The sequence below is a fragment of the Aulonocara stuartgranti genome, assembly GCF_965226115.1.
Source record: "Aulonocara stuartgranti genome assembly, chromosome: 7".
NCBI classification, from domain to species: Eukaryota; Metazoa; Chordata; class Actinopteri; order Cichliformes; family Cichlidae; genus Aulonocara; species Aulonocara stuartgranti.
Window position 1 is genome coordinate 8,363,005 of NC_138945.1, and position 22,137 is coordinate 8,385,141.

The window sequence follows — 22,137 nt, forward strand, 5'->3', positions numbered from 1 at the left end:
TTGCAAATACACAAAAGCCATGTTGGGAACTTTTCTTTCAGCTCTACTGCTTGATATAGTTGCAAAACAGTGTTTTTACTCGGTATGGAGCAGAGCAGGTACCTTCTTGATGAGCTCCTCTCCGTTAGCACACACATCATTCACTCTGTCTCTGTGTACAGTGAAATCAGTCTCAAATGCTTCATGCTTTTTCAGTAAACCCTGTTAAAAACAACAATTTTCAGTTATAATCAGTAAAACCCATCAACAAGCCTCATTTCAGGATCTGTTATGCAACATAGTGTAACAATGAAGCACCTGCACAGCAGCAAGCGTGTCTCCGTAGTCCTCACTTCCCACTAGATTCAACTTCTCATTAATCCAGGCTTCTTCTTCTTCCACATTCGCCACAAACTGCTGGTACTCCAACGATTCCTCAAGCCTCTTTCCTCTGGGACCACAAACACAGACAAAAGCAGATGTGTAAGAGTGTGTGTGTGTGAGTTGGGTGAATCTGTGTAACCCAGGGAGCCCACCTCGCTCCAGATAAGTCCTTAAGTTCTTTCCAGTGGTCAACAAACTGGGCGAGCCTCTGCTGGATCTCCTCCTGGCCAATAGTGTTGTCATCTGACAACTTCTTCCCAGTGTCCAGCACAGACTTGGAACACACACAACACAGATCCAATCAGCCATTCTACAAGAATTTTACAGCATAATCGACAAATTCACAATGTGGCAATTTAGAGTAAACCCTTCAGAGTTTAACTACATGTCTTTGAACTGTGGGAGGAAGCTGGAGTACCCGGATAGAACCACGCAAACATGGGGAGAACATGCAAACTCGGGACCTTCTTGCTGTGAGGCAACAGTGCTAACTACCGTGCCACCCATCTAGCCATAACCTAGCCTTGGATCATTTCCCCCTGTGGAAGGGACTAAAACAGATTTAAAAGGAAATAAAAAAATGTCAGCTGGTTTCATATTTTGAAAAGAAAATATGAAACCAGCGGTACTGTATAATATCTGGATCGCTTAATTTTCCTTAGGCTAAGTAGAAAAATCTTAAAGAATGAATATGACAAATTCTACCTGGATGGCTGGCTCGTGGGCTCCAAGCTCAGCCTCCAGCCTCTTGTGTTTCTTCCTCAGATTCTGTACTCCTGTCAAATCACGTCCATAGTCCTCCGAACTCACAAGTAGCTTTTTCTCTCTGTGTGGGACACCGGCAGAATTTCACATGTTTAAGTGGAGATTCTCCTCATAGAAAGAATATGAACATAGGGCACTTTCTCACTTGATCCAAGACTCTTCATCATCCAGGTCTCTGAAAAACTGGTGCAGGCGGTGGGATTCGTTTAGTTTAGCACGACGGCTGGCTGCCATATTCTTGATTTTAGCGAAGCGGCCGTTGACAGCATCACGCTTGTCCTTCACCTGAGTAGTATCGAAAGCATTGCTGGCCATCAGGCTGTCGGCCTGGCCGTTCAGATCCTTCAGACGATCCTGCAAGCAGAAAAAATACGGTGAGAGAACTTCACTATATTTTAGACAACTTGCGTTTGGAATTACTGATTTATTACAGTAGCAGAATACCCAGTCAGAGGGAGGCTTTACTTTAGTATGTATTGCGTAGAGAATGATATACATTTATATAAAAAAATGAGCTGTGTACCTCATGGGCAGAAATATCAGCCTCCAGCAGCTGGTGTTTCTTCAGCAGATTGTTGACTGAAGCCAGATCCTTTCCATAATCCTCTGAGGCAAGAAGGGCTTCCACCTGAGAAACAACACCATGCATCCGTCTTTGAGATCATCTGCTTTCTGTTAGTACCAGTGTTTATAGTCGGCAAGCAGATTGTTACCTCAGAGAGCCAGAAGTCAAAGTCCTTGATGCCAGTATTGAAGTTCTGCTGCTTGTTGGCCTCTTTGAGTTTCTGGCTCTTTTCTGCAGATTTGTTGACGAGGAACTGCCACTGTTCATCCAAAGCACTGAGACGTGCCTGCGCAACAGACAGGTACAGCTTATAGGTTTGTACATCAGATCTCCGTTTTTTGACATAAAATGATGCTGCCATGTATGTTCTGTTCAGAGAAGTGGAAATCTATGTGAGGGATCGGCTTCACATTCATTAAAAAACAAAAACAAATGATTATTTTCAATATTCAATATGTTTTTTCTGTTCTCTAACCCTTATTTGCACAGGACATTTTCTTGTTCACTGTAAAATCTGGTGAAATAAAATGGTCAGCATCATGCTTCTTAAACACGTTCTACCGATAGTCTTCATTTTGGTCACTATAGTCATGACATTCATGTATAGGTGCTGACAGGTGAAATGTTCCACAGTATGCACACTTGATAAATGCACCTTGACTGCATCCTCGCTGCCGGCACAGGCTCCTCTCTGGATCAGGGCGTTGCCTGTGTCAATGACTCCACGAATTCTGTCTGCATTGGCGTGCAGCTCGGCCTCAAACGCCTGATGTTTCTGATGCTTACTCTGATGGTGGACACAGATGGGGAAAGAACCACGACATTAGAACTACATCATCCTTATTAACGGCGGAAATATTTACAGCTCACAGCTTCACAAAGTCATTTAACGCAGCAATGCTTTCATACTTACATTCAATGCAAAAGCCAAAATTAAAGCCAACGAACTGATATGCAGTCGATATTAACGTCAGATGTAAATTAGTTTATATAATTATTGTAACGGAAACACTTTAATGTACAAGGACACAAAAAAACCTAAAAGCAACTATGACAGGCAATGTTTCAAGACACTGACAGACACATAAAACAAATGAGTAAACAACACAAAATGGCAGCAATGTCTGCAACGGACCTGACTTTAAGGAAATATAGAGGGGGAGGAGTCGCTACAAAGTTGCTTCTTGTTTATATCCATCCGTTTCCTTTACAGCTGCTCTGAAGAGATGCAATGGCACCAGTGGAAAATTCCACAGCTATCAGTATGTAGTGCTATCTAATCATTACTCTAATCAGTTTGAGTCTGGATTTAAACATCTGAAGCAAGCTTAAAGTAGCTCCTCAACCAAGAAATCAACATAAAAATGGAAGTCACACCCACCAACCAGCAGTCTTTGATAAACTAACCTGGGATAAAGTACAAAATTAACACAGAATTAAAGAAGAATGAATGAGTTGAATTGAAACTCAAGTGAAAAGAAGCTGGCACTCAACAGTGCTGGATGAGGACGGTTGGAATGCTTATCACGCTCTATTGTGTCTACACACATAGCACAGACATAGACACACAGCAGATATTCTGCTTGCTTGTTAGTCAGCTGACACACTACTCAGACTTACCAGCAGCTTGGACAGCTATAAAAACAAAATAAGAGTGAGAGAAAGATTCAGTCTTACTGCAGACAGGGCACTGGAAGGGATCAGGTAAAGAGTATCAACAAGGCAAAACAGACAAACAATGTTTATATTTGGATTAGCCTCTTGCCTTAGAACGTAAGTAAATTATCTCATATTTCTTCACTAAATCCATATGTGAGACGTACATTCCCATTTAAAACTCGTTCTGTATGTGCAGCAGAGCTTCAGCTCCGAGTCGGGTTTCCCAAGTGCGTACCTGGATGTTGGTGGGATCCTTGTAAGACTCATCAGTTGCAGTCTGCAGTTTCTCACTGATCCAAGCCTCAATTTCATCCACATCACGACTAAACTGCTGCAGGGTCTGGGATTCACCCAGCTTGGAGCGCTTTTCGATCATCTGTGCCTTCAGCCGGCGCCACCTTTCAAACATCATTAAATTAGCTTTTAAAGGCAAGCTCAAACACAGCACACAAACATTTTACAGAATCCGCCACGGGTTTGTTTGGCAGATTCTTGATGCTTTGGGAGATCTCATGTATGATTTTTCCCCCAAAACGTTTATGATATGTGAACAAAGAAAATGTAGCTTTTCTTATCACCTCATCATAAGTAATGGTACAATTCAAGATGACATTAAGAAAATAACGTACTCGAGAATTTTAAGATGTAGGGAGTAATGAGAATATCGTTCTTCAGACGAGTTCCCACTGTTAGAAGACTATATAATTTAAGTTATGATATGTACACAGTGTATAAACTGCAAAGCTGTAGTGGTCGTTCTGTCATAACAATGAATTAGCTCATAAAATCAAGTTTTTTGTGTTCATTAGAAAGTGAGAATATTCAACTCGGAGGCCTCTATTTCCATTTCCATTCCAAAGCTGACCGATTTGTTTGTGTCGCCATTTCTTAAATCAGTTTGAGGGGATGAAAAAAATAAAATAAAATAAGGCAATGCATTATCTTTAGGGCATTTTCATCTGTTGTGCCATTAGTGTAGGTGTTTTCATATGGAAAGTCCACTGACACCTCCACAAATGTCCTTCAAAAATCCTTGGGACCCTTGACTGTGAGTAGGTCAAATACTGGTTTCACTTCAGCGCTTCGTCTGTTGTAACTGCACTCTTCTTTGCAGGTGGCTGAAGGACTACCACCAGCACAAGCAAGAATAGACCACAGAACCTTGGTTGTAAATATGTTACAACAGTTACAAAATGTAGACAATGGCCCACAGAGCTGTGTGTAGGCTCTGCATAGGATAACACACAACCGTGCTCATCTCCTGACACAATGCAACTGGACGTTATTTATCATAGCAGAGACTTTTCTTTTTTAACCATGGAAAGTCCTTTTGTTTTCTATGGGAGTTTAGGTCTTGTTCTGTTGCACAGCACACCTGTGTGTTATTGCTTCCTCATTATTTAGAAACTCCAAATGCTTTTTCTCAGGTGCGTCTTATTTTTTTATTTCTATTTCGCGGCGTCACTAACATATGTGCGTTTTGAATTAAGCTCCCCTTTTGTAGTGCAAGCAACAACTTCCAAATGCAACTGTCCACAAAACTACTTTATCACACAACTTGAGCATCTGTAGATAAACAAAATTAGGATTGTGTCAGTGATCAAGTTTAACAACCACGTTTTCTACCTGTCAAGAACTTCATTGCGGCGGTTAAGAATCTCAGGTTTGGCGTAATGGTCGGCTCCAATCAACTGGTCAGCAAAAGACTGCAAAGCAGCAATCTTCTCCTCCTGTAAATCAAGCCAGGATTTAATGATCAAGACAAAAGAGGGTAATAGCAGTCGGTTTTCAAAGCTTTCACGGAGCAACGAAATGCCTCACTGACCTGAACGTTGATGGCCTTGTCAAAGTCTTCATGTTTCTTAATGAGGGCCTCCACACTGTCCAGGGAGTCACCCTTGTCATCACTGGCGAGGAAGGCTTCACGAGCTGCCATCCAGTTCTCAGCCTGCTCACAGTCTCTGTTAAAAAGCTGTGGATGGGCAAACAACCTTCAGTGGCTGAAATATGGTCTTTAACTGTCTGCTTCATGTCCAAGGATGTCATTACCTGGAGTTCTAGGCACTGATCCAACATCATGCGGCGCTGCACCCAGGCCTTCTCCAGATCAGCGCGCTCACGGTCTAAAGCCTCGAGTTTTTGCTGAATCTCAGGACTAGCATAGTGGCCTCGAGCCAGCAGCTGCTGTCCGAACTGTTCAAACGCCTGGAAAGTACCAGCCCGAGCATCAATCTCTGTACGGTGTTCCTGGAGAGAGAAAAACAAACAAGAAAGAAGACAGAGTTAGAGTTAAGCAATAACTTATATTGGAAAACACGCAAAGAAAGAACAAGACTAAATATTTGATACCTGGTGTCTTTCTAAAAGGGCCTCGGCTCCAGTCACATCCTTAGCCAGCTCCTCTGAGGACACTAATCCTCGGATGCCATTGATCCAGGACATGAGATCTCTATGCACAGTAAAGAATTGCAGTCAGTCAAAACCCTGCATATCTCTAAGACATTTCCTCAAAAAATGTTAAACATTTTTGGATCCAGCAGTCCCGCCCCCACCTGAAGTCAGAGAGGAAACGCTGCAGGTCATGGGAATTGCCAAGCTTGTCTTTGCGCTGGTCAGCACGTCCCACCAGGCTGCTCCAGGCAGTGTTCAGCTCTGTGCATTTCTCCTGGATGTCATCCACCGCTTCAGGGTGAGACTGGATCAAGCGCTCTGCTGTCTCTCCAAGAGAGTTAACCTAAGTAGAGAAATGGGAAAATTAATAAAAAATAAATACAAGATTTCAGGCTTAAAATTACTAAAAGTAAATCTGACCTTATCCCCCAGGGCAGCCAGGTCCCTCTCAAAGCCCTCGTGTTTGCGCTGCAAAGCCTGGACACTGGCCAAGTCGTGACCGTAGTTGTCAGTGTTCAAGGCCTGGTTCTTCTCCTCAATCCACTCTTTAGTCTCATCAGCATCCCTTAGGACACACAACACAACTCAAGTTAATTGTTGTAGCTGACAAAATGTTCCAAAAGCCTGTTTCTCTAATAAATAACACAAAGCAGAGAGTGAACTCGATGACTGATGATCACAGGCGATATCCCACTTTGGATTTGTACCTGTGGAAGCGCTGCACCTCATGTGCACTGCCCAGCATGTTGCTCCTTTCTTCAGCCAGCTGTTGCAGGGATCGCCAGCGGTTGTTCAGCTCCTGCACATAGCATACAATATGAAACAGCACTCATCCCACACACTGCTCCCTGTGTCTGGAGCATGTTTTTCTGACATTAGTGGTAACATTTGAGATGAGTTGCAGTATACCAATTGAAATGAGCATACGCTAAACAAAAGGCGCTTTCAGACTCACTGGGAGCACAACTCTAAGTGCTTTTTATTTTGGATTTGCAATAAAATAGGAAAACCAATGTGGCACAACAGGTTGCAGTTGGCCCTACAACAAGAAGGAGCATGCTGTGTGTTTATTGTGCTTTATGGGTTTGATGACGACAGGCCTGAAAAGGAAGTTCAATCCATGTTTGGTTTGGTTGTAAGTTAATGATGTTATCCACTTATTGTGACACGTGTTAAGCAGACGGCTTTATAAACAACTTTTGTGGTCTCACTTCCTTGTAATGCTTTTTCAGCTTCTTCCATTTCTACAATACTTTTTCTTTTATGTGGATGACAATCATAGCCAAAAAATAAATAAAAATACCTGCAGCTGTCAGCCTCCTAGTACATGCACCTATGGTATTAATTTAAGAACCCTACGTCACAACTATGATCCTCGAGTTATTGCATTCACAAACTTCGGGGTCAACATTGCCCCACCTCTCACCGGGGTGACGACAACAACGCACGTAACGAGAAGAAAAGACTTAGCTTTGATGAGTCAAAATTGTTAATTCTTCCTATTTCGTTTAATATTTTGACTGGATTTTAGGTCAAACTATTAAAAAGTAGTATGGCAACTCTCAATATAAGGTACGAAGAGACGTAGATTCAAGTAAAGGAGGAAATCTTTAGATTTATTTTTGTTTTTCAGCCTATAGGAGACAGCAAAAAAGTTGCCAAGAGCATCTCGATGTTAGGCATTCATTTTCATCCACATAATAAAAAACAGCGTTCATTCAAAATTATGTTTTAAATATATTTGTATATTTATATACTAACTAACTATGGTGGCCTTCATAGAAATAGCTACAAATCTTAAACAGTTATTCTGTTTCTATTCTGCTTCAATTCAAAGTCTGGACTTCAATCACATCTTGAGTAAAGGTAAGTTAAAATCCTCCGAGGTGAAAGAAAGGGGAACTTCCTACAATAGTTTTAGGACCTGAGCTCCTGCAGTCTGAAAGCGCCTAACTAAGCCACGTTTCCACAACACCCTCAGTGCTTCTGCGGCAGGGCCAGAAATCCAAATCAGCTCCAGAGAAATTACTTTCCATCACCAAAAGCTCACAATTACAGGTTGGTACTTTATGAGAATTCATAAGCTTTGGGGTTGCAAAAATGAAGTTATCTAACTGGTTAAGCATTTGCAGTTAGACCGTATAAAATATACTGATCTTGAGGCTAGAGTGTAAACACAGAACATCAGTGGACTGAAAGGAGCTCCTGAAAAGAGATCCCGTTTTAAATTTTTTTGCACTTTTGGTGGAAAAGTGGCTAAGAGGGTCAAAGTCATTCCCACTAACAGATACATTTCAAGAACAGTTTAACAGTGACACAAGGAAAGCTAGATTTAACATATTTCACTCAAGCACAGTCATGCAAATAATGTGCTCAATTTATGCTACTTTGCACTGAGTATTTGATGAGCACAGACAGCGATGGACAAACAAAAGTAGGTGGATGATGGAGATGAGATGCACAGGACTGGTTGCATGGTAAGAACATTACAAACAAAGAACATGACAGGTTTAGCATAACTTATGCATTATGTCATTCATATTACAGCAACAATAATTAGGACCAGGACAGGACAAATGGTGCGGGAAGCATTGTGTTAAAAAACAAAAACAAAAGGAACACTGCTCATACTGAAGTCAGGTTTCAGTGAACATGAGGGGATAGATCATGTGACACTATCACAGTATGGTTAGTGTTTCTGATCGCAATGCGCAGAGTGGTTGGATTGGACTTGTTCATCTTACCTTGATTGTATTAAAGTTAGCCGTTGTTTGAACAGCCAAGCGTATATTCTAAAGTCAAAGGTAAACCAAACATGGACATGGAGGGAAGGACACAAAAAACACCACACCAGTCAAGAGCGTTGTGGAAAATCCCGGGGTTAATCTTGGTTCTCACAAGACCAACTGAGACACCATTCACTAGCACTGCAACCATGGCTGGAGGAGAATGAATCAAGCACTGTTTTTTGTTACAATCGAGACATGAAAACCGTTACAAAGGATCTTAGGAATAAATTACGAGTTTCCAAGCTCTTCAGTTGTCTCATCAATGTCTAATCATATTCTACAAAGTCATGAGTCATCATGCCCCATGCTAGTAAAATGTAATTCTGGGCATGATTGCAGGAAACAAGTACACAAGTATCAAACACTGAGCAGTCATGCATGGTTACAGTATCAAATCAAGACTGATTAGCTGCCAAGTATTTTCAGGTGATGCATGTTCTTTACAAGATCATCTGAAGGTTTGAGGATGTCTTGAGGCCAATTACTGTTAGTTAGAGCTTACCTTCCATGGAGATGCAGTCTTAGAATCCGCTTCATCCTGTTCAACAAATGAGACACACAAGTAAGCACACTGCTATGATATCTAAAAAATGTCTTAATTATTATAGTGGATGCAAATATAAATAACAGAAACTACACCAACCTTGCCAGGAGCAGCACCAAGCAGCTCTTGTTGCTGGAGATGAGGAGAAAAAAAACGTTTTTTTAAAAGGACAGCTAATTATGGCTCATTTATGTGACATAACATACGATCCAGAGAGGTAGCGCCTACCTGAGCCTGAACCATGGGGGCCTCCTCAGCCATAAGGCCTTCAGACTCCAACTCTGAAGCCACTTTGTTGATATCCCTCAGACGAGACTCATTGGCCTTGAGGTCCTGGAAAGAGAGAAAGAACAGTGTCATACACTGTCTGTTCAAATTCAAATAGATACATGGGGCGATCGTGGCTCAAGAGTTGGGAGTTCGCCTTGTAATCGGAAGGTTGCCGGTTCGAGCCCCAGCTTGGACAGTCTCGGTCGTTGTGTCCTTGGGCAAGACACTTCACCCGTTGCCTACTGGTGGTGGTCAGAGGGCCTGGTGGCGCCAGTGTCCGGCAGCCTCGCCTCTGTCAGTGCGCCCCAGGGTGGCTGTGGCTACAATGTAGCTTACCATCACCAGTGTGTGAATGTGTGTGTGAATGGGTGGATGACTGGATATGTAAAGCGCTTTGGGGTCCTTAGGGACTAGAAAAGCGCTATATAAATACAGGCCATTTACCATAAAAAAAAGAAGGTTTTCATATGACTGCTGCAGTTCTATGTTACACAACTTAATTATTTGTGTGTTTCGCACACTGTTGTGGAGGAATTTTTTGCCTACTTTTCTTTACAGTGTTGCTTCAGTTCGCAGGAATTTGCTTCTGCACAACTCTGTGAACATCCAATCACATCATTTCAGTGGGCTGAGCTCTGAATTTTGACTGGGCCTTGCAACACCTCTATGCTTTTTTTCTTTGTTTTTTGTAGATTTGCTTCTGTGCTCTGGATCACTGTCCTACTGCATGGGCCAAATTTAGTTGTTATATGGTCACTGAATTGTTGTGTTTACAATTCACATACAAGTAAAGACCATATGCAAGTAATTCAGATAACTTTAAGTCAATAGTCATGTAGAATTTTTGGGAAAAGGATCAAGCTTAAAAAACAAAACAAACGAAAAACAACAGACATTACCTTCTGGAAGTCATCAAACTTCTTCTGTAGAACCTCAACCTGCTCCAGATCAGAGCCCATCTCCTCATTAGTGAGGGTGCTCTCCTTCTCATGAATCCACTGCTGGAGCTCGTTGGCCTCACGGAATAACATAAACTTTTTGCAGCTTTTCTCAAGCATGTCCTTGCGCTTCTCCCCCAACTCTAACAGAGTACCATATCTTAGAAAAAAGAACATTAAAGAAAGAGAATGTAAGCGAAGCAGTAGAAAAAGATTTTTACAAACTTTAAAAAAGTGAAATAAAATTTAAAAAGTGGGTGGACACTGACATGCTTTGTGTTTGGAGTCTGTAGACATGGGACATGAGAAGGAAGCCTTGCATGGTATGGCTGACAGAAATTTATTATCATAATTGATGAGTAGTGTAGTAATGAAGGGGTCCCATTCTCCACAACGTTTTACTCTTGTGTCAGGAAACATCCACACATATTTCTCTCTGGTCTTCATGACATTTTATAGATGCATTGAATAATCTAATAAAACCAGTACCTGGGGGCAGGCATCATCCTGATGATGGGGAGTGTTTAAGGACCAAAGCATCTAGAAAATCTTGATAAAAAGAGGGGGGGGGGGAGCCTCTCCCAGCTACCATGGGGTGAAAGGCAGAGCACACCTTGGACAGGTTGCCACTTTCATGCAGGGCTAAGAAGTGTTTAGAGTATTCAACAACACTACTACAATGATAATAAAATGAGATGTGTTATTTTAGCAGGGAATGTTAATCTGAAGTTTAGCAAGCATTACATTGGAAATTCGTAATGTCAGGGAAAAAGCCTAATTGGTCAAAGTCAGACTAATTTTTTTTCTTTTAATCATTTATCCTTCTTTACTTATTTATTTTCTACCAGTCTAAAAGTAAATAAGCACATTTTGTGTTGAATTTAAAGGCATCATAAAGAACATGGTTAAAATAATGTGTGGTCATTTTTCCTGAGAGCTGTGTTTGCTTTGTTAGATTTTTAATAAGGCTCTGGGATGTTGCTGTAAAATAAAAGTAGTGACATAAATACTGTATGCTCCTTTTAATAACTTTTCATCCACTTTTGTGAAACCTAGGTGCCAGCAAGGCACCTAGCCTCTGGGGTTACAGCTGTAGTAACGTTGTTCCAAACTAAACCCAGACACATCGACAAGCCAGTTTGTTACACAAACATATGTCACACAAATTTCAAATAATTTTTGAATATTTCACTGATTCATTGAGACACCTAAGAACCAATCAAATCCCAGTGTGTGTAGGGCAGAACATAAACTGACATCCCTATAGGGTAACCTGGGATAAGAAGGATGTAACAGATGTGCATCAGAAGCTGCTTCTATCCTGGACTGAATAGAGGCCAGGGGTGAAATACACACAGTGTCACACAACATGGAATTTGGGGTGGGTGATGGATGATATCTATTATAGGTATCACGACCACAAGTACACGCAGAGGGGCACTGGTTCCTACTCACAGCTCTTCCACCTGCTTCATGCGCACAGACACGCTGCAGGCCTCCTTGGTGACAAGCCTGCACAAGCGGCAAGGCAAGGCGAAAGCACAGCAAGAAAAGATTAAGTAGTTAAACACAGAGATAGGACAGCAGACGAAACAGGACAAGGGGCCAGGAGCAAGGTAATTAGTGTTAAACAACTGGATGGAAGTAAAGAAAGACTAAAGTGCAGAGCAGACAGGTTAAAGTGGATTAGTGGACCCGATTCTGAAACAGAAGAGTTCAGGCTGTGGGTTTCTTACTGATTTTCAATCTGGTCTTGGCGGAGTGCAATGCTGCCATGTTCATCCAGCAGGTTCTCCCTGGATGAGGATTGGGTGGGGTCGAGCTTCTTCACATAAGCAGCAGGAACGAAGCCCTGGCGATCATTCACCTCCACTTTCCACCAGTCCTGCAGCAGGGGAGAGATGAAGTCATTAGTATGTAATGTGGCGGGGTGGATGAGAGTCAGGCAGTAGAGCTGGTCATCTACTAATAGGAAGGTTGGTAGTTTGATCCCTGGCTGCTGCAATCTGCATGCCAGATCTGCAATATCCTTGACCAAGATACTAAATTACGATATTTACTGATGCTGGACTACTTCACAGTGCCGTACCTTGTTAGTGCTGTTGAGGAGAGTGAGAATGTCTCCTTTCTTCATGGTAACTTCACGTGGGCTCTTCTCCTGATAGTCATACAGGGCCAGGACCAGCTCCTTCCCGGTCTCATCATCGGTTGGTGCAACTTGTTGCTGTTTAGTTAAAAGAAACTTGTTACTGATTTTGTGTTCTGCGAATAGACAGTGATGCTTCAGAACAGATGAGAATTCAGGGACTTTTTAAACTTACCCTGCAGGACTGGGCCTGCTCCTTCAGGGCTTGGATACTGCTGCCGTAAGCGCTCAGGTCAGACATCAGGGCTTCGTGCTTCTTTAGCAGAGCCTGTGGAGAAGAAACAACTCAGCACAACTACATTTCTCACAAAGGGAACTAATTGGAAGCTTTAAGCCCGCTTTAACTTTTAATAGAGCAAAAACAAAACAAAAAAAATAACAAAACCCCCCAAAACGACATCATAAGATTTTAAACTTTAACAGCACAACAATAATTCATTGGTAGTGACAGTTACAGTGGTGTGAAAAGTGTTTGCTCTCTTCCTGATTTCCTATTTCTTTGTATGTTTGCCACACTTAAATGTTTCAGAACATATTTAAATATTAGACAAAAACTTTTTCACACCACTGTATATTCTTCTGTTGTAAAATCTGTACCTCAGCTGAGTCCTCATCTTTGCCATAGTCTGTGCTCCCAACAATGGGTTCCTTTTCCCTCATCCAAGACTCGGCCTCGTTAGCATCAGCAAAGTATTGCTGGGCCTGCAGAGAGTCCTCAAGGTCCTGTCTCCTCTGGGAGGCCTTGGCCTTCAGAGTGTCCCAACGCCCATGCAGCTCAGCCAGCTTAGCCTTCACATCCTCACCAGCAAAGTGACCTGGACACCACACCCATGAAACCTCAGCTGTTTTCCCCCCCCACTGTTGCAGTGATATTTTACTTGCATTTAAACATCACCATCATCTCACTGAAGATAACAGAGGAATCTTAGGATTTAAATCAATACCTTCCTCCACCATAGCTTCTCCCTTCTGGGTGACAGCCTTAATGCGAGGCTCGTGACCTGTGATTTCAGCCTGCAGAGCCTGGTGCTTCTTCAGCAAGTTCTGGACACCAATCAAGTCTTTGCCTGAGAAAAAACGTCAGAGAAACATTTTATGGAGCTCCAGTGATCTGAAATATGAGGCTCCAGTTTAAACTTTATTTCTGAAATGATCACTTTCAATGAGTATATACCTCCAATTACAAACTTTAATTTCTTAGAGCTGCATAGACAATTAGTCTGATTTTACCTCTGTTAGTAGAGGCAGCGATGGGCTCTTTCTCACGGATCCAAGTCTCCTCATCTTCAATATCTCTGAACAGCTGCTGCAGCCTTAGAGAGTCTGACAGCTTCTGCTTGCGTGCAGCCATGGGTTCACGCAGAGCTTCATACCGAACCACCAAAGCCTCTTGCTTCTTGCGGATGTTGTCAGCATCAAAGTGGCCAGCCTCCTGGAACTGGCGGGCCTGGATTGTTATGCCATCAATCCGATCCTGATGGGGACATTTACATTAGTGTCGCATTCACCAAAGCAGTGTATGGGAGCTCCATAATTTGGGCTGAGTGCTTGTTACCTGGTGCGCTGCCACATCAGCCTCCAGCAGTGCATGTTTCTTCTGCAGGTTCTGAACACTTGTCAGGTCTTTTCCATAATCATCTGAAGCCAGGTGGCCCTCCACTTCATACAGCCACAGCTCTATGTCCTCTACATTTCTGTTGAACTGCTGCTGCTGGTTGGCTTCACGCAGCTTGATGCCTTTAAAGAAAAAATAAAAAAGCTCTGACTGTTGTTCCGAATCACCAGGGACAGACTTTTCTTTCATGGGCTTTTACATTAATGGCCCAGCTATTCAGTTCAATTCATTTTTATTTATACAGTACTAAATAACTCAAGATAAAGACTCAACAAAGAAAATAAAAAACCCTAACTATTATATGGCCCCCTTTGAGGAAGCACTTTGGCGACAGTGGGAAGGAAAAACTAGAACCAATGAACTAGTTCAGATACAGACTGTTTCTCATTTTAGAGATATTGCTCAAACAGAAGAAAGCAGTCCCACATATTTGTTTAATATTCGTAAAAACGACTCCAAGATTCCTCACCGTGTTACTGGAGGCAAAGATAATGCCATCTGGTTAGATACCATATTTCTATGATTGTCAGGGCCAAGTACAATAACCTGGTCTTTAAAACACTCCTGCACTTTAACTAATTGGTGTATATTTGGCTTAATGGATAGATACAGTTGTATGCTATGTCTTCTGATGATAATGCCTACGGGAAGCGTGTATAATGTAAACAGAATTGGTCCTAGTACAGAACCCTGTGAACTCCATAATGAGTATTAGCGTGCGAAGAGGACTCTCCACTTACATGAACAAATTGGAGTCTATTAGATAGATATGATTCAAAACACCTGTAATACCTACAGCATGCCCTGAACACTGGAATAAAATATTATGGTCAACAGTATCGAACGCTGCACTGAGGTCTAGCAGGACAAGCACAGAGATGAGTCCACTGTCAGAGGCCATAAGAAGATCATTTGTAACCTTCACTAAAGGGGTTTCTGTGCTGTGATGAGCTCTGAAACCTGACTGAAACTCTTCAAATAACCCATTCCTCAGCTAAAGTTGTGGTCAGATGTTGACATTAACTCATCATGAGCAGAAATGTAACAGTAATTGCTTTGAGTTGTTCTTTTCCCATGGTAGAATAACTGAATGACTTTTGTCCCTGTGTGGATTAGAGAAAAATAAATAAAATTCTAACTGTTGCACTGTTTTCTCAGTGGGTATCCAGCAGTTTATTTGTTCTTTTGTGTGTGTGCACAAACATACACAAAAGCCCTGCCACTCTTCATGCACTTTGTCACTGTGCACAGCTCAAATCAAATCTTTATGTTCACTTTTCTTCCAAACTATACCTTTGAGCTCAGTGGCCTCCAGCAGTTTTTTCCACTGAGAGCTGACTTCTTCCATGTGACCAGAAACCTCAGTTGAGGCATAATGCTTTCCATCCAGCAGCTCCTGGCCTGACTTCTGCAGGGCATCGATTCGGCTTTGGTTAGCAGACAGCTCCGCTTCAAAGGCCTGGTGTTTCTGCACCTTGCCCTGCAGGTTGGAGGGGTCCTGTTGACAGGAGAGCAGAGACACAGAATTTCAGCAATGGAGAAAACAGACAAAAAAGAAAACATCACAATGCACAAATGAAAAAAAAATGGGAGACACAAATATCGGGAGAAGACAATATCAATTTCTTTCACAAATTACCTTGTAAGCCTCATCAGTAGCAGTCTTCATCTTTTCATTGATCCAGCTCTTAAGCTCATCAGAGTCCCTGAAGAACTGCTGGAGGTGGAAGGAGTCCTCCAAGGCAGCACGACGAGACTGAGCACGGTCATGCAGGGCATTGCGGCGGCTGAGTAGCTATAAATGCAACAAGGAGAGAAAACACATTTTCAAAGAAAGCCTATTGTATTTGATTTTATGTCTGATGTGGAAAGCAGACAGCAGTGCTTACAGCATCTCTGCGTGTAGCCACATCCTCTTTGGCATAGTGGTTGTTCTGAATCAGTTTGGTAGCAAATTCATCCAAAGCCTGGAGATGTGCAGCACAAACAGATTAAAGGTTAATTTCAATTTACAATTCTCACACAGTGGCAATAATTCAAGAATAGAAGATGCAATAATCATCATGTAACTGGGCAAATTTAATAAACTTACAGTGATCTTCTCTTCTTGAGCACTCAGCGACTTCTCAAAATCTTCATGTTTTTTAAGCAGTGCCTCTACGCTGTCCAGGGAGTCACCAAGGTCTTCATTCAGGAGGAAAGCCTACGCAAGGAGAATACATGAAAAACTGCCACAGCACATCTTTTTGCTAATAAACACCAAGCTCTCCTGGTGTGGTAACTCACCTCTTGCTTGCTCATCCAGTTGTCAACTTGCTCAGTATCCCTGTAAAAGAGCTGCAGGTCCATGCACTGCTCATACTGCTGCCTGCGAACCTCCCACAACTCCAGCAGAGACTCCTTTTCTGCAGCAAGGACACCAAGCTACACAAAATACACCAAGAAGAGCATTTTAAATGCTAGTATGACACAGATGAAGAGTGGAGAAAATTCTACCTACACGGTGTCATAATCCTACCTTTTCCTTCACCTCATCAGAGGCATAGTGTCCTGCACTGAGCAAGGCCTGGCCAGCTTCATCTGTAGTTCTAAAACTGTCCTCGTGAGCGTCAATCTCTCCCTAAAAAAATATAAATAAGAAAAACATGGAAACAGGTTGACTAACACAGGGTGTGAATTATGAGACAAAAGGATTTGACACTTTCTTGAGCCTTTACACTAAGTGCAAAGACACTTTAGGCTGGAGGTCTCTATAGTTTAGAAGATTTTACCTTGTGCTCCTGATGGCGGTCTAACAGGGCCTCAGCTCCAGCCACATCATTGGCCAGTTCATCAGCATTGATCAGAGCCTTCATCTCAGTTACCCAGCTAGTCAGATCCCTAAAGTCAGCAGTGAAACGCTGCAGCCTAAAACAAATCATCAAAAAAAAGACAGAATGAGCAAACTTGGTTGGACAAGTTGGACAGGCCTGAGCTCTTGGCAAATATGAACTGAAAATTACTCTGTACATAAGACCCCACAAAGTCCCCAAAGATTCACACAGAAGTCTAAATCAGTTATAAATCCTAGAAAGGTTTATGTGCATGTGTGTTTTCATTCCCCGATATAAGTTATACTTTTGTTGTGTATGTAGTATTTCACTGTTATCATCATCATTATATCCCATATATAGACCTGGGTACATTAGTTTGTTGTTGTTGTTCATCAGCGTTAATTCTAAAAACATGTCAGGTAAAGTAATTATATATTGTGAACAGCTTGTTGTTTAAAACAGAGTGATATGCTCCAACACATGGCCTTTGCATATAACTTTATCTCCTGGCTTCTGTGAAAGGTTGATGAATGATTTGCTTGTTTTACTGCATTTATTGGTATTTTACTGGTAGGAGTCGTTCAGACGGGCACGGCGCTCAGTAGACAGAGTGCGAATCTGTTCCCAGTTGGTGATAAGTTCGTCCTTTTTCAAATGGATCTGCGAAGCGTTCTGGGGATGTGTCTGCTGCAGGTGCTCAGCGTCACCGCCCAGAGTTTTGACCTGATTTAAGGAAGGAGAACACAGCAAGTCAGGATATCAAGTTTTTAACTTCCCTTTTACTATATTTGCTAACATAGCGGAGATCGGCATTTGCCCTACCTTATCTTCCAAAGCTGCCAGGTCTCTCTCCAGGCCCTCATGTTTGCGCAGCAGAGCCTGAACACTGGCCAGGTCACGCCCAAAGTCATCGGACCCCATCAGCTGCTCCTTCTCCTTGATCCAGCTGATGGTTTCATCCACATCCCTATTCGAGGTAAACACACAGTCTGTTACTAACGGCAGCATGACAAAGAAAAAAATGAACATACACACAGTGTAAGAGTTTTTCATGTGTTATGGTTATGACGCTGCTTACCTGTTGAAGCGCTGCACCTCAGCAGCTCCAAACAGCTTGCCCTGCCTCTGTTGGGCCAGGCCCTTCAGACGCTGCCAGGCCGCGTTGACCTCGTCCTGCTTGCGCACAATGAGCTCTGCCTCTGGATGGGATTCCTGGATCAGCTTAGCTGCAAGCTGGTTCACCTCATTCACGCGTTCCTCATGGGCAGCCAGATCCGTCTGGAACTCCTCAAACTTCTTTTGCAGGAGCTGTACGTGCTCCAGGTCCTGGCCCAGCTCTTCTGATGTGGCAATGGCCTCCTTTAGGTAAAAGTGGAGAAAGAGAAAGTTAAAAAAAAAGAGAGAAAGTATGCCTTGGTGCTTTACTATCTGATACAATGAATCTGGCTTTCGTTAGAATTCAAAATAATTGCAACAAATATAGGCCTCAAGTCTCCAAGCGGACACGACCTCTGTAATCTTCAGGTTTGTAAAGCAGTGTATAAATGAGGACTCTTTGGAGGATTGCCTGTTTGAGTCGGGTGACAGGTGACTGACCAGGTCGACAAATTAGAGCTTCTTTTCGTCCTCTCTGGCCCGATGTACCGAGCGGCACAAACAGCTTGGCCAAAAGATGCGATCGCCACTATTTTACAAAATAAAATGTTTTTCCAAGCTTTCCAAAACCCACTCAAACAGTTTAGTACACCACAAACACAACTAATTTTCTTACCAAAGGACAATCAGGAATCCTAACATACAAGTCTATGTCCACGCTTTGTGGATGTCTTTCTTTTCCCTCACATCATCTCACTGACTGGATTACTTCATATTACAGGTGTGGAAAAGTGAAGCCTAAATGTAAATTGGGAAAATAATCCCATGCCCTTGGCATAATCCCCTCACACCCCCAAACACCACTGGGGTGCAATTCCTCAGTGAATCCTGGTCAAATGCTGGCCTCATGAATGCTGGTCAAATTCAGACCACCCCCATGGGCAGTTGGGATTTGGTTGCAAAACCTTCTCCCATCACAAGAGGGAGCCAAAGTAATTTCCACTGTGGGCTGCCTGGCTTTGGGCCTTCTCTCAGCAAGAGTAGAGAGATGAGGAGAGTGGGCTGTGAGGGCATTCAAGCGAAGATACCGCTTGCAATTTGCAACCAACCCTTACAGATTTCACAGAGTTATTTCCTCTCATGCAAAATCATGAATCAGCCAGAATACTGCAAGAAGAAATATCTACCTTGCTATAAATATGAGAAATACCTCAGGAGCAGAGCCAATGCAGATTTTACTCAAAGTATTTTCTCGTTCCCAAGAAGGGAGGGGGACTGCGTCTGATACTGGACTAAAGGGCACTGAATCAGCATTTCAGGTCTTACAAGTTCAGGATGCTGACAAATGCCACTCTGCTCTACATGTAGTGCGCCCAGGTGACTGGTTTACATTAATAGACCTGAAGGACCCATATTTTCACATCTCATTTACCCACTTCACATTAAATTCCTGCAATTGGTGATTCAGGGCAAAACGCACGAGTACTTAGTCCTGCCATTTGTCTCACTGAGCCCTTGGGTATTTGTGAAGTGCACCTAGCAACATGCATAGACGATTAGCTGCTGCTATCAGAGTCAGAAATGATGGGAAGAAAGCATGCCAGGGTGGCAGTGGATCACCTGATGGCTCTGGGTTTCACTACAATCTACAAAAAGAGTGTCCTGCAGCCAGCTCAGCCCATCTCTTTCATGGTGTGGAGATGTCTCCTATTTAGGCTATGCCGGCAGATGCTGGAATTAATGGCATCTTCACTGGCAGTCATCCCACTAGGCAGACTGCATGTGAGGGGATTTCAGTGATGGGTTGCATCCCTGAAACTATGCCCAAAGTGCCATGCCTACTACCATATCAGAGTGACAGCGCACTGCAATGCAGCACTCTGCCACTGGAGAAATCCTACATTTTTCACTCAGTGGGTGTCACTGGCAGCTGTCACAGCCAGGAAGGTCTTTCCCCTCCAACGAGACCTAGTTTCCCAGGCCAGGGGGGGGGGAATCGTATAACCCCGCCCAGGTTGCCTTGCCCTGTGGGCTAATCTGAGTACGGAAGGACTACCTTAGAGGGTCATAGTCACTATTCATAGTGCTAGGGCCCCCTCCACAATGTCACTGTAATAGAATAAGTTTGTTTTTTGATGCTCTGTAACAGCAATCACCACTTTTCTGCAGGGGCTGTTAGATAAAGGAAAGGCCTTTTCCACAATTAAAGTATCTCTGGCAGACATTTCAGCCTGCCAAAGGAGCTTTACAGATAGCCCGGTGAGGCATTACCACTAGCCTGCCATTTTATGAAAGGGGCACGACAGCTCTACTTTCTCTCTAAACTTCTTGTGTCTACGTAGGATTTAACCTTAGTGCCGGGATGTCATTTGGAGGATTTATGTACGTTCTACTAGAGGGATGGCAACCTCTTGGGTCATCTTTAGGGGTGTCTCTGTAGAGAAAATATTTGCAACAACAAGCTGGGCTTCACCTTTGATCTTTGCAAGGTTCTACAGGTTAGATATCACTGCACCATCCCTAGCCCACACTGTCTTAAGTGTGGGTCCACATGAGATCTTTTAAGATGGCACTCAGTCATTCAGATAAGCTTAGCTGGCAATACGGGACTATGCAAATCCCCATAGTGAGACACCAAATTAAATGTTTGAAGGAGAACTTGGTGTCTCACCAGATCACACTCGTTGCACAAAGCGAGGAAGAAGTGCGCTTATCTTGAATGACAAGTGGCGCTGCATCACACCCTTTTATAGGGAGGAGGGTAGCTCCTCCCTGATGTCTTAACATAAAATAGATTTCTGCAGCCAAAATCTGACCAAGTGACCAACTTGGACTGATTTTTATTTTTTGTCTCCTTGTTTTCAACCGAGTTATCAGTTCCGTCACTACTTAGCAAACATAAACTAATGTAGGTCTATTAGCTGCAACCAACCAACCCACCAATGTTCTGTACTGGCACAAGACGCCACTAAACTTGTTCTAAAAACACATGTTTCTTAAATCCAGCCTTTATACATGTATTGTTTCATGTCCACTTTACAGGTCATGTCTAATTTTCTTGCAATGACGACGGCTAAACTGAACTGGTAAACTATGGTAACTGTAATTGTAACTACATCTGCCTTCATCCTCATTCTGTGAAATGGAGAGAAATCAAGTTCATATACTCATGCTCAAGTCTTTCTTTCTATGTTTAAAACAAACACAGAGATATGAATCTAACCTTGTCACTAATCCAGTCCAGGGCATCTTCACACTCACGCAGATACTGGACCAGTTTCTGGGCCTGCAACAGACGCATGCCCTTTTCCTTGGTTTTCTCCAGCAGGAGGTCCCACAGGTGATGCAGCTCCTCCAGACGAGTCTAGAGCACGTGACAAAGGTGGGAAGTGTTAATAAAGTTAGTGACAAGAAATTAGAAAATTATCTTGGATATATGTTGGAAAACCAAAGAGAAGTCTTTTCCACTGAAGATCGTGGAAGAGCCGATTCAAATGAAACACAGAGCATGCGATAAAAAGTACATTTTGAAACCGTTGAGTCAAAAATAGGGGAAAGCTGACTGAATCTTTAAGAATTCACAGCACTCAAGAGTCACACCACAGGTCAGCACCTACTTTTATATACTCGGCCATATTGACACTTGTAACTATTGGCCTCTGTTGTGTCCGGTAAGGCGTGTAGGACTGAATCGGATGGAAGGGGTTAATAGTCATCAAGAAGACCTACATTTTATGTGAGTGAAATTCTAATATTTTATTTTTCTCTTATGTTGCACTAATTATCAGGTATCTGTCTCTGTATGTTGCTCCTGTATATTTAGGGATGTAGCTTTCTAATAATAACAACAACTAATAAATAGTCAGGAAAGCAATGTTTGGTGTCACAGTGGCTACATCCATCGTGAACATACATATAACCCCAAAGCCCACCACAGGCATACCTAAATGTCAACACACTGCATATTAGTGTGCATTTTGGTAACTTACTCGAATAGTGTCAGATGCAAAGTGGCCCTCAGTGATCATTAGATTTCCAGTCTTGTCCAGTTTGATGATTGCTTCAGCGTTGGCCTGAACTTCAGCTTCAAAAGCTTGATGTTTCTGCAGCTTGCCCTGTGTATGAAAAACATATATGATAGAAGGTGCTCTTCTTACGGTCTAACAGGACTTAAATACATATAC

At 42.7% G+C, this 22,137-nt stretch overlaps 1 protein-coding gene across 4 annotated transcripts in view; it reads right to left on the bottom strand.

Annotated features, from left to right (window-relative positions):
• The window catches only part of sptan1 (spectrin alpha, non-erythrocytic 1), a 37,685-nt gene that overhangs the window by 7,803 nt on the left and 7,745 nt on the right, over positions 1-22,137 (bottom strand). For 2 of the 4 annotated variants that reach the window (XM_082540508.1, XM_082540509.1), the window contains exons 3-43: positions 21,943-22,068; positions 21,177-21,317; positions 17,937-18,217; positions 17,681-17,825; positions 17,427-17,581; positions 16,817-16,952; positions 16,564-16,665; positions 16,332-16,469; positions 16,138-16,248; positions 15,935-16,012; positions 15,685-15,840; positions 15,339-15,543; positions 13,986-14,167; positions 13,661-13,904; positions 13,375-13,497; positions 13,028-13,245; positions 12,606-12,698; positions 12,374-12,508; positions 12,021-12,169; positions 10,246-10,444; positions 9,305-9,409; positions 9,176-9,208; positions 9,035-9,070; positions 8,488-8,535; positions 6,451-6,542; positions 6,164-6,308; positions 5,905-6,086; positions 5,702-5,801; positions 5,402-5,599; positions 5,178-5,324; positions 4,979-5,082; positions 3,588-3,750; positions 3,314-3,328; positions 2,349-2,480; positions 1,842-1,979; positions 1,652-1,756; positions 1,274-1,482; positions 1,069-1,189; positions 516-637; positions 298-430; positions 103-201 (exon numbers count right to left, since the gene is read on the bottom strand). In XM_082540508.1, the coding sequence (XP_082396634.1) occupies positions 103-201; positions 298-430; positions 516-637; positions 1,069-1,189; positions 1,274-1,482; positions 1,652-1,756; positions 1,842-1,979; positions 2,349-2,480; positions 3,314-3,328; positions 3,588-3,750; positions 4,979-5,082; positions 5,178-5,324; positions 5,402-5,599; positions 5,702-5,801; positions 5,905-6,086; positions 6,164-6,308; positions 6,451-6,542; positions 8,488-8,535; positions 9,035-9,070; positions 9,176-9,208; positions 9,305-9,409; positions 10,246-10,444; positions 12,021-12,169; positions 12,374-12,508; positions 12,606-12,698; positions 13,028-13,245; positions 13,375-13,497; positions 13,661-13,904; positions 13,986-14,167; positions 15,339-15,543; positions 15,685-15,840; positions 15,935-16,012; positions 16,138-16,248; positions 16,332-16,469; positions 16,564-16,665; positions 16,817-16,952; positions 17,427-17,581; positions 17,681-17,825; positions 17,937-18,217; positions 21,177-21,317; positions 21,943-22,068 (5,544 nt within the window). The remainder of the gene's footprint in view (positions 1-102; positions 202-297; positions 431-515; positions 638-1,068; positions 1,190-1,273; positions 1,483-1,651; positions 1,757-1,841; positions 1,980-2,348; positions 2,481-3,313; positions 3,329-3,587; positions 3,751-4,978; positions 5,083-5,177; positions 5,325-5,401; positions 5,600-5,701; positions 5,802-5,904; positions 6,087-6,163; positions 6,309-6,450; positions 6,543-8,487; positions 8,536-9,034; positions 9,071-9,175; positions 9,209-9,304; positions 9,410-10,245; positions 10,445-12,020; positions 12,170-12,373; positions 12,509-12,605; positions 12,699-13,027; positions 13,246-13,374; positions 13,498-13,660; positions 13,905-13,985; positions 14,168-15,338; positions 15,544-15,684; positions 15,841-15,934; positions 16,013-16,137; positions 16,249-16,331; positions 16,470-16,563; positions 16,666-16,816; positions 16,953-17,426; positions 17,582-17,680; positions 17,826-17,936; positions 18,218-21,176; positions 21,318-21,942; positions 22,069-22,137) is intronic. The other 2 variants (XM_082540511.1, XM_082540510.1) reach the window with 2 other exon arrangements.